Here is a 12351-nt window from a genome sequence, read left to right on the forward strand (position 1 = left end):
AAAGATGGCCCTCTCTCACTCCTCTTAAACCATCTGTCTTGCCTCTCAAAAGAGTGTTCCTTTCTCTTCCATCTGAGGATTCCCAAGTTCATTCACTACGTCCAGGACAGCTCAAGCCCAAGGCACGTGCAACAGCTTCTAAGACAACCAGATGAGTTTGATTGTGATTGATTCAATGCCCTGACAATGAAATGACCTGGATGAATAAGAAGATTCACAAAGTCAAAATATTTCATTGTGAAACTAATGACTATAAGTCTGAAATCTACACTCTTGCACTTTTTAAAAAGCTTCCTGGGAACAAGTGTTAAGAATTAGCACTTGTGCTAAAACTCTCAGCAATACATCTGCTTTGTCCGATGGTTTTTTTGTGATGTGCATATCAAATAATATAAAATATTTATTACGGACCAACATCCTTATTCCCACAATGCTAAAAAAATTATAGAAAAAATGTCTTCTTTGCGGATGATACCACTCTTTACTGTGCTGGCAAAAATCTTGAACAGCTTCTGAATACTGTTGAAGTGAATTGAACACACTGAAAATGTGGTTAATAAATGATTGCTACATTTTGAAGAAAAACAAAAACTAAGTTTATTTTCTTCGGTACTAAAAACATAACAAAACAAATGAACATTGCTGTACGTTCTATTGCAATAGAAAGAGTGTAGAATACCAAATTCCTTGGAATGATCATTGATGCCAAGCTTTTTGATTACATTCATTTTTAGGCCAAGAGCGCCATTTAGAAGAGTAACAAAAATATCACAAGTGGTTCAGTAAGATACAGTTGTCATTTCCCCATCACTAGATGTCTACAAATTATAAACTCAGAAACAGAAATTAGTTCTTGAGTATTCAGCAAATCAATATTAAAATCCCCAACATGGAAAATTATTTTTTCTGATTTGGACTTCATTTTCAAAAATGCAAAAGAGTGTTTCAGAATTAGTATAAAAACTTTTGCGTATATGCCATTTTGTCTGTATGCCATGGATTAAAGTTGTCCCACTTGGTGACGGATTTCCAACATTTGGAAAATGAGAGGGGTTGGGGACTATTATATTACATCGTTTGTATGGTCCATCATCAAATTCACAAGGCTGGGTCCTCCGAAGGCCGGATTTGTCGTGCGTGATTTGACGTCACTTCTGGCGCGCACGGATTTATGACTGATTTACACATGAATGGATTGTCGGTCAATGTGCTACCGACAAGCAGTAATGACAATCCATTCGTATGTAAATCCGTGCGTGCTGTCACATCGCGCCATCAGTGACGTCATGCAGCCGACAAATTCGGCTTTCGGAGGACACAGCCTTGTGAATTTGGACACAAGCCATATACGGCTCTGTGTTGGCTGGATCATTTCTGACACCTTGTGGTGACCATTGCACACAGCAAAATCTACTCTTGGAAATCAGAGTCACAAAGGATTATGCATGGAGTCATCGATGAACAGAAAACAATACAAGTCGGCAGACAATTCAAACACAAAATGATATTTTGTTCAGATAGATTGTTTTCTTTATTTTTTAGTTATCTAAATCAACAATATTAATTTCATATTTATATATTTCATATTTATTGAACAGTTCAATCAATGTAAAATGGGGGAGAAGGGCTGATTCAAAACAAAATTTATGGTAGCAAAACAACTCCAACATCATCACTGACTCTGAGTCGTAATATGACGTGCAAGTGGAATTATTTGCAGGGGAATTTCATCGTATGTCCAAAAGTACGGAAACAATTTCATATTACCAGACAAATGTGGCCAAGCGGGAGGATTCTTTTTGCACAATTGAGTGTTTGTAAGAGATTCAGAGAACGAAACTGATCTTTCGTTAGAGTCCACATAAATTTGGATCCTCTGCAGTTTCACTGGCGGATTCCACAATCCAAGTGGGTCAGAAAACTTTCTGTATTTCTCGTCCCGAAAAGCGATGCTCCATTGCAACATTGTATCTGGCAAACAAGGGTCCCCCCACGCCATCCCCACTCCCCAGTCAGTGTTGTCTCCCACCTCAACATCCCACGTGTGTGTTCCAGAGGCCAAAGCAGAACCCAGCACGACGTTACAATCCAACCTCTCAGAATTTTTTGGACGCTCCTGTCCTTCTCGACAGCTCACATTGGTCAGATCTTCAGACAGACTGAGTTCCGGATCGGCCGTGTTGGGGTCCAGAATGACGGGACTGTAGGAAAACTCCTGCTTCATTCGTTCGCACACGTTGATCTTGAGGTTGCCCACATGCTTGGCTTCATCCAGCAGAGCTCCTGGGAGCCGCTCGGGCTTGTCAGGCAGCTCTTGGATCCTTGTCATCGCAGTGTGGAAGTTCTTCATGAAGGAAACGGGGTCAGACGTCAACTCCCCCTCTGTGATTGTGATCACGTCTGAGAGGGCGGCCATGTCTCTGTCCAGAGCCTCAATCTTCTCCTTCATCATCCGAGTCTTCTTCTGCTCATCCTCCCTCACAGCAAACAACCTGGCCACCTTATCAGCCTGGAGCAAGCGATGAAGCCACTTGAAATCCTTCTGAATCTTGCTTTCCACCTGCTTACTCTGGACCTTGATGTACGCCGCCTGATCATTGCAGTTGTCTTTTACCTCATTGTAATCGCTCAGTCTTTGCTTTGCATCCAGCAGGGCTTCCTGGAGTTTCTCCTTGCGACCTTTCACAGCTTCATCGACGGGACGGAACTTGTGGCCAGCGTGGAGTTCTGCATCTCTGCAGATGAGGCACACAAGCTCCTGGTGGTCCAAGCAGAAGAGTTTCAGTTTCTCCTCGTGCAAGCTGCACATGTGATTCAACTCCACCGAGGCTTGTGAAAGGTTCTCGCACACATTCCTCAGTACCAGGTTTGAAGGTACATCGATCAATCGACACTTCCTCCTACAGACTGGACACGTTTGATCTTCTTTCTGCTCCCACCATTGCTGCACACACACACGACAGAAGCTGTGACTGCACGGCAGCACGACGGGATCACTAAAGATCTCCAAACAGGCCGGACATTTGAGGTCATCCTCAATTCTTCTAGCCATGGTTCTTGTGAAGACACCGACTCGCTCTTCCAACAGTCACTCTCAAGAGAGCAGCGAACCGCGCCGTTATCTGGGATCACACAAAAGCAATTTATTACCACTTGCAGAAAAAAAGAACATTTCTATCCAACAACTCACACCAAGTAAAACCGAGTGAAATAAAAATAAACGAGAATAAATCAAAGTTTCACCTGAAGCCACCGTGAAAGAAAACAAAAGCAAAATGTAGTCCTCAGAGCAAACTTTCTCAGATTATAAAAAGAGGAGTCTGCAAGAAAGAAAGAAAACAAGGAGAAAAGGGGTTCAAAGGATAAGACTGCTTACACTTCCTGCTTGGTGCTCAATGTGCAGGGAGCAACAAATGAACACAAAGAGTTCACCTGAACGGCAGACAAACCCGCCAAACTCGCTTCACCACATTACAAAACTCCGTTTCTATTAAATGGATATTATGCTTGGAAGCAGATATTAAAAATAGAAATACAGGAATGTGAACTTCAACAACAACAAAAACACACCACCACAAAAAGAGATCACCACGGCCCAGTATTTCAAACATAATCCACCAAAATTAAATTGGATGGATTAGATTAAAACCAGATCTGATCTCAAATTGGGTATTTCAAAAGACATTTAATCTTGAAAATTCTAATCCAGATTTGGAAATCCAATCCTGCCTGTAATCTAGATTTGACCCTATGGTGGGAATTTCAAAACGTCATTCCCAAATCTGCATCAATTTGAAATAACATTAAATGAATACCACCTCGGGGTAGCAGATCCCATGTATTACTTTCACATATACTCATCAATAAATAAAGTATATCTTGCATTTCCCAGAATTTATAGTGTAAAGAGATATTCTTAATAAATAAAACCTCATTATGTACTTGTTTTTAACTGAAAAATTCCACAAATGTAAAAAAAAAGAAGAAAAAAAGACAAATAAAAATAAAAAAGACAAATAACGAAAAAATAAATTGCTTCAACACAAAATTTAAAGTGGAAGTCAACTCAAATGTTTTCTTAACAATATGTTGTATGTGCCTCCACGAGTCTAAACAAAATGGCCGCTCCTTTTGTATTTGGTTTATTGATTGATCAAAACCTTGAGGTCTATAGAACACATTTTCTGTCCACTGTCTGTGATTCTGGGGTTGGGATGGATTTGAAAATCTCAATCCGAGACGATCAACATTATTCTGATCCAATCCAGCAACGTTTTGAAATGCCGCGATAGAAAATTCTAATCCATGGATCAGGAAAATGGGATTTGGAAATCTGGATCAATTTAATCTGGATTTAAATGTTTTGAAATAGTGGCCCCAGAAATTAGGGGGGGGGAAGGCACCAAACACACTTGACCACTCAAACACAGCTGGCTCACGAGCAAAATGAAAGATGAGCATCCGCTTGAGCAATGATGTCTCCACACTACACTTCATATTCTACATTTTGGTAATTTACTGGTAATGTTATTTTGTTTGTTTTTTCTCAGTCTGCCTTGGCTAAATGGTGGGCGGAGTCCCCTAACCACCTGCCTGGAATAAACACATTGAAACAAACACATAAATATCCCTGCAACTATAAGCGAAGTGCGCATCTCGACTGCACGGTGCATTATGGGTAGCGGCGTGGTGCATTATGGGTAGCAGCGTGGTGCATTGTGGGTAGGCTAAACTACCATACGGTCATTGAAAATGAATTGGATCCAATGGAATGAGCTCCGATTTCTAACATTTCAACCGCTGGAAAGTTGCTGTTTTTTATTTAATGTATTTTAAACATGCATAGCATATGGCTTACTGATTTGGGGGGTTGACTTGCACGCTTTAAGGTGTACAGTTACGCAAAGACTGTCACCACTCTAATTTGCGCCATTCGCTTTTTTCCCCCCACGCATGCGCAAACGTAATGCACACTTCGCTAATTGCTAAATTAGTTAACTTGGTCTGTAGATGCAGGGGAGATTGCCGGCTTAGGTTTTCCTAATGTTAATAGTCACATGTTATTGTATTGTTTTGAGTTTGAAACTAAAGGACTCAATTTGCCCGCTTTCTGAAGTCTTCAAAATGGCCTAACGTCTTTCAGTTGTAACATACTGGCAATATTTAAACAGTGTGCTTGTTTTTAAAGCTATTTTCAGTGACATTAATGGCCTTACTGATAAAAAAAAAATCATAATTTAGTTTATATGCAAACATTTATTTCACCACTCACCAGTTCATCACGTATTATGTGAAGCATGAACTATTCTTTAAATTCTTTCTTTTCGTTTTTTTATGCCAGTTTAGGCAGGAGCAACAGGCAACCCAGGTCCAGCTTGACATCGAGATCCACCAGGACAAGGTTTTCAAGTAAGGATTCATGTTTATATTCGAACCTTAAAACTAGGGCTGTTAGTTGATTAAATTTTTTAAAATCTTATTTATTCCCATGTTTTACATAGTGAACTCGTGATTAGTCACAAACGAATCACATATTTTACATTTGTTTTAAACTTTCAATATTTTATATGCTAAATAATATATTAAAGTAAACATTTTTTTTAACGTAATACAATATGGCTAACTCTCTCTCTCTTTCTCTCTCTCTCTCTCTATATATATATATATATATATATATATATATATATATATATATATATATATATATATATATATATATATCAGTCTTCAAAATTAAGATTGATTTTGACACCCCTACTTCAAACATGTCTGTTCCTCACAACTAGTGTTTTTTTTTAATCCATTCTATGCATTCCCTTTTATTCAAAAAATAAAATAAAAATAAAAAAGACTGAACAGTGAATGCTAATTACAGGGAGATGTTTGGCGATGACAACCAGGAAGTGGCGGGCCAGAATGTGTAACAGGTGCTAAGGGCCAGCATCGAGGTCTGGAAGCCCAGACGGGAATCTCTCTCGTGGGACCTCAGAGAGGCGTGGCTCCTAAAATACAACACCCCGCTTCCTAGCCGTGGAGAGGATGTTCTCAACAGCTGGCGACACCCTGGCCAGCGGCAACTTGAAGAAGCTGGTGTTCCTCTGGGGAACATGGCCTTTTTTGGGGTGCTCCAGCTACAAAGGGCATCTTGAGGAAGAAAAACAGGGGGAATATAATAGGGTTGTTTAAAATGTGTGTATACGTGTGTGTGGTCTTGTTTTTGTTACATATTGAAATATATCAGGATTTCACAGAGTTGTGGGGCCCACCCGTCCTTGTGGGGCCATTTTGCTGGGCCCCACAAGTTTAGACCTCTTTTTGAGGGTCAATACTTGCTTTTAGAGTTTAGGTTTGAATTGGGTTATGGTTGAGGTTAGGGTAAGGAATAGGGGTAGGCAATATTTTTTTATGTTTGGGGTTAGGGGGAGGGGCTAGGAGATGCATTATGTCAATGAGATGGCCCCACAAAGATAGCAAAACAAACTTGTGTGTGTGTATATAAAGTTTTCCACAAGATTTCATATTTTCTTGTGTGTAAAGTGTTTTCCACAATATTGACACTGAATGTGCCTACCCTCTATTACCACATCACTCCATTTTTTTTCACTAGTATAATATGATTAAGCGTATCAAATGTAGTTTTCAGATCTTAGATCAGGGGATGTCGTTAATACTTGTCAACTGTGGGTCTGTAAAGCCCTTTGAGACTCTTATCCATAAAAACAGCTGTATCAGTTGAGATTCTACTTGGCTTTATAAAGGAGTTAGGACTGTATAGATAAAGTATGCAGGTTTTTTTTAGTGCCCATTTCGGTTTAACAAGTCTGCACTAAAAACACAGATTATTTGCACTGTTAAGGTATAATCCTGGTGTTCTGTAAATTTATAATTACAGTACATTGGTTGCATGTTGTTTAATATATATTTTAATAAATATTCTTTCCTTTGCAGTTTCTATGGTTTTTGAAATATACTATATTTGCGTGCAGAATTGTGTTCATTACAATATTTTTCACCTGTTTTTAAATGTATTGTGATGATGGGGGTGGTTGGGGGCAGATATTTTGCAACTTGTTGGTAGAAGCTACTTTTGAGCCAGTATTACAAGAGTAAAATGAGAGCCACGGTAGGTAGTATTTTCAAGAGGAAAATTAGGGCCACCAGACCCAAAAACAAAGAGCTGACAGCAAGCATCAATAAAGTCTGGGCTTCCAGGACCCCCAGTATTTTCTTTTTTTTAAATCCTCTTTTTATGGGTTTTATGAGTTGGCAGCCCAAAATATGTAAAAATAAACATATAAATACTTGAAATCACTTAAATTGTGGGCCCTGAATCTATAATCTATGAATGTTTGACTTTTTGAATGGAATTATGGAAATTAACTAACTTTTCCATGACATTAAATTTTTTGTGTGAAAAGGGCCTCTTTATATACAGTGATCCCTCGCTAATTTGCGGTTTACTTATCGCGGCTTCACTATATCCCACTCACGCCGCTCCCCAACCCCTCCCGGATTTACTGTATTCTTTATTTATGCTGCTATTTTCTATTATATTGTCAAAGTTAACAAGTGTTTACAGTAGAAGGGTGGGAATTGTGTGGTGGCGTTATTATGGCTCAGTAAAAGTGTAACTCACCCCCCCCCCCCCCAAAAAAAACTTTTTTTTTGACATCCTCTACTTTGCGGAAATTCACCTATTGCGGGTGGGCGTGGAACATTGTATTGTATTTCTGCTAATTATTCAGTGGTTGCGAATCACTGAAGTGTTTTAATCCCTTGAGAGGAATGAGGAACTTTATCCCCATAAAACAAGCAGCACATGTTTGTGGAAGGGAAAATGATTGACGTTTGCGATAAGGTCTCCTATTTCCGCCACAAATCATGGCTGTATATTACCTGCAGCAGTTAGCTTTATGGCTTTTCCCCCACAATAAATGCCATAAAACAAATATTACACTCTACTGCAGTGTCCTCTTAAAAATTAATGTTTAATCACAAGTCAGCTTGTAAGGGTGCAGCTAGTCAGTCAAACAGTCGTTTATTAGCACTGGAAGTTGTCGAGATTTAGTCATAGAATTTTTATTAATACAACATTCAATGTATTTTAGTTACGAGGCGTTAGATCATTTTAGACTTTCATACGAGTGTCAAAATAAGCTTTAACAAGCTTTGGCTTCATCCCGTAATGTAATTATGTATGTTGTAAATTGTTTGTTGAAAATTGTCACAATGATTGTCCGAAAGGAAAAATGAACAAATACAAACAAACAAACAAAATAAATAAAAACAATACTGGAAAAGTAGAATTAAAACAACACAAAGGAACTTTCAGGTTTCATCAATTATAGTGGCACCATATGGACAAAAGCAGTAAAGTTTTGCATGAACATTTATTGTTGTTGTTCTTTTTTAATTTTGTCTCCTCAGACAAAACAATTCGTTTTTTTTTTTTGCAGCTTCTGCCATGACGGCAGCAATCAATTGAGTTTTGTCTTTGATTTGGGGAAGTGATGTATGCCCAGGGTGACCAGATTTTCAAATTAAAAACTGGGACATTACAATTTTGCTGAAAATCAAATATACAGTAAATTCTCACCAGGAGGTAGGAACTATTTATAAGAAACTAATTAATCGCTAGTCAATCTGGTGACTGGTGGTTGTGTTATTACTTTAGCTAATGCTCTATTGGTTGACAGTTCAACAGTGCTAAACAAGTATACAGTAGTAGACTAGTAGGACTATATTTCCCATGATTCGTTGACACAGAAGCAGGAACTTGGAAGTAATTCTAGTTCGGTATGACAATAACATGCATGCTAACGGATGGCAATAGGAACGCAAATGTGAATGTGAAAGTAAATACTAGGAAGGAATATAACCGTTAAATTCCTTTTTAATTGGTTTATTGTATAAATTGCTATGGCAACTGTATGATTGACATACACATGACCCAAACAATTGGCTTAAAAACTGAGACACCGGGATGGGACCTGCGTAAAAGTGTAACTAAACAATGGGGCTTGCTAAATCCACTGGGACTTGGGACCGATTTCCTGTTTCGTTCTTCTTTAAAATAAAAAAATAAAAAATACCCTGTTTCAAACTGAGAGGCCATCTAATGGTCGAAAGTAGAATTACATCCAACTTAAAGATGTATTCAAGGATCTTTTGTCGCTGCGTCTTCCGGATGGATCATCTTAACGATTGGTTCTCGATCCCGTCAATCAATCTGTCGTACCGACGTCGTGCGTGCTCGTTCCTAGCTGCGCATGTGCACTTTGAGTGTTTGTAGCATGTAGCCGCTGAGCTTCAGATTCCGCCATTTATCGTTGTAACCCCACCGATCTCACTGCATACTTTGAAAATGCCTGAGAGCTGCAAGAGGACATCCGTCTATGAAAGTCTGCAGAGATCGATGAAGATGATGAAGATGATCTCGCACGTTCCCGACATTCAATAGGCATTTCCCCCGGATGAGCTTGAGAGCTTCCGCATGCGCATTAAAAAAAAAAAAAGTGACAAAAAAGTGGGAAACTCTGCGTCATCCATTTCAGAAAGGGATGTAACTGAAACTAGAGAAAAAGCAGTAACTCTACCCTGTTTCATAAAAAGAGGTAATTTAAAGTTGCAATATGGAACTTTTTTCCCCAAAATAACTTTACAATAAGATTTTTATTTATGAGTGAAATGCCTTATAATTAGTAGATTAACACATTAGCTGTTCACAATGGGCACTCCTGCAAGCCTCTGGCCGATAGTTTTCAGACTGGATCCAAGTTAGAATTTCCCGTGCCCTGTCTGCGGATGTGACGTAATGTGCGTGGTGTGTATGTGAAGAACGATATGTGCAGTTTCATTTTTCGTCAGCAGGTGGCAGTAGCGATTCAAAATGGAATATTCTACGTTCGGTACCTTTAAGCTCTAGGTCGGTTACCGTAGTAACATGTTCCATGAACCAAACCTGGTCGTTCGCAGGTTTTTCACAATGAACCTCGAAGTTTTCTCTGTCCCTGCCTCCTTTCAGCCGCATTCTGACATTTCATTTCCTCATCCATAAAGTCCGCTGTGGCGACTTTTGTGCGTAAATACGCCTATAGTCTATAGCGTAAAGTCCACTTTTGTCACGAACATGGCATGTCCTTTTGACAATGACCTTATTGATGAAGGTGCTGCATTATTGCGCAGAGAATTAAATATTCGTTGTGAGATTGTTATCAGACCGGGCATGCATAGATACGCTGGCATTTCTGGACAGTTATCTTTTTGTTTCACAGTCCATAACCTACATAAATGAATCCGTCCTTATTTGCAACATTACCGGCGCCGTAGTCATGCGCTCACATCTCTTGTGTGTTGCGCTCCGTTTTTTTTAATATATAACTATGGAGGTAAATTTGGTGCAAAACTAACTTGTGCAAAATATGTGTACCTGTAGAAAAAAGTCTAAATTTGTATCTGTAAAAGTCGTGATTTGTATCTGTAAAAAAAATGTGTGCCTGTAAAAAAAATATTTGTGTCTGTAAAAGAAATGTGTACCTGTAAAAAAAAAAATTGTGTCTGTAAAATAAATTTGTACCTGTAAAAAAAAAAATGTGTATGTGTAAAACAAATTTGTATCTGTAAAAACAAATTTGTACCTGTAAAAGTCATGATTTGTATCTGTACAAAAAAAAAATTGTACCTGTACAAAAACTATAAATTTGTATCTGTAAAAGTTGTGATTTGTACCTGTAGAAATGACAACTTGTAGTCAAAGAAGTCGCCACTAGGAGTCACAAGTGGGTTTTCTGCTGCTGTTCTGTGACGTGAGTTTTGCCCCATTTGTTGCGCTACAAATGGAGCAAAACTAATTTGTACTTGTAGAGCGCCGTGATTTGTACTTGTAAAGAAGGGGGCGGGCTCTGGTGTAATGAAGGGTTGTTTTGACCAATCAAGTGAGAAGGATTTGAGCGGATTGGAGCGCAACCTCATTGGTTTAGCGAACGACGGGACTCGCGGAAGGATACAAGCAGGACACATCGTCGCCAACCAACATACATATTAAGAATACTTCAGTCGACTGAAGTATTCTTCCTCAACATACATATTAAGAATACTGAAGTATTCTTCCTCAACATATATATTAAGAAGTATTCTTAATATGTATGTTGGTTGGCGACGATGTGTCCTGCTTGTATCCTTCCGCGAGTCCCGCCACCGTCGTTCGCTAAACCAATGAGGTTGCGCTCCAATCCGCTCAAATCCTTCTCACTTGATTGGTCAAAACAACCCTTCATTACACCAGAGCCCGCCCCCTTCTTTACAAGTACAAATCACGGCGCTCTACAAGTACGAATCAGTTTTGCACCTTTTGTAGCGAGATAAATGGGGCAAAACTCACGTCACTGGACAGCAGCAGAAAACCCACTTGTGACTCCTAGTGGCGACTTCTTTGACTACAAGTTGTCATTTCTACAGGTACAAATCACAACTTTTACAGATACAAATTTATAGTTTTTGTACAGGTACAAAAAAATTTTTGTACAGATACAAATCATGACTTTTACAGGTACAAATTTGTTTTTACAGATACAAATTTGTTTTACACATACACATTTTTCTTTTTACAGGTACAAATTTATTTTACAGACACAATTTTTTTTTTTACAGGTACACATTTCTTTTACAGACACAATTTTTTTTTTTACAGGCACACATTTTTTTTACAGATACAAATCACGACTTTTACAGATACAAATTTAGACTTTTTTCTACAGGTACACATTTTTTGCACAAGTTAGTTTTGCACCAAATTTACCTCCATACTCCTGTCTTCTGTGTGAAGTTTTGTTTGTAACTTTGTATAGCCACAGTTAGTGATGGGCAAATGAAGCTTTTGTGAAGCACTGAACCACTTGAGCCAATTGTTTTGAAAATAGGTTCATTACTCGAAGCTTCAGTTACAGTGACCTCTACTGGTAAACTGCAAGTCTGCAGTGGATTTAAAGCATCTTTGCTTTGAAAATTCTTTGATGGACTCACACTAAGACCGAATAGCATGTTCCATTGACAAATAAAGACTGATGAATGTGTGTATTTTGTTATTGAGGAGAAAGTGCTGGTAAGATATGGCATAGGTTGGGTGTGCTTGTGTAACTGACAGGGCGTCATGGTCACTCAAAGATAAGAAGATAAGCACTGGACTGGACCTGTAGAGAAAGCATTTTTAAATAAAAATGCAATTTGATTGTATAAAGCTATAGCCAAATGGGTACACTAATCATATTACATATACTGTTTCTACACGTGCACCTGACTGAGGTCAAACCAATTGAAGAAAGTAAAAAAGGTAAAGCCTATTTATATAAGCTT

General features: G+C 38.7%; 1 protein-coding gene and 1 long non-coding RNA gene across 3 annotated transcripts; one reads left to right on the forward strand and one right to left on the reverse strand.

Moving 5' to 3' along the window:
• Positions 1 to 581: 581 nt before the first annotated feature.
• LOC147181766 (E3 ubiquitin-protein ligase TRIM35-like) lies at positions 582 to 3391 on the reverse strand. Of its 2 annotated transcripts, none has more exons than XM_086093492.1 (2): positions 3377 to 3391; positions 582 to 3122 (listed from the first exon to the last, which is right to left on the reverse strand). In XM_086093492.1, exon 2 carries the CDS (start codon positions 3050 to 3052, stop codon positions 1673 to 1675), a length of 1380 nt encoding a protein of 459 aa, XP_085949618.1. In that variant the 5' UTR covers positions 3053 to 3122; positions 3377 to 3391; the 3' UTR covers positions 582 to 1672. The 2 variants fall into 2 exon arrangements, with proteins under 2 accessions (XP_085949618.1, XP_085949613.1); XM_086093487.1 differs by having other exon boundaries at positions 3244 to 3385.
• A 1340-nt stretch (positions 3392 to 4731) lies between these two features.
• LOC147181767 (uncharacterized) lies at positions 4732 to 6947 on the forward strand. The gene is made up of 2 exons (XR_015096949.1): positions 4732 to 5409; positions 5876 to 6947. It is a non-coding gene; the product is annotated as an uncharacterized LOC147181767 (long non-coding RNA).
• The last annotated feature ends 5404 nt before the right edge of the window (positions 6948 to 12351 follow it).

This window comes from Leptonotus elevatus, chromosome 1, assembly GCF_054856555.1.
Source record: "Leptonotus elevatus isolate MCC_2025b chromosome 1, RoL_Lele_1.0, whole genome shotgun sequence".
In the NCBI taxonomy this organism is placed as follows: Eukaryota; Metazoa; Chordata; class Actinopteri; order Syngnathiformes; family Syngnathidae; genus Leptonotus; species Leptonotus elevatus.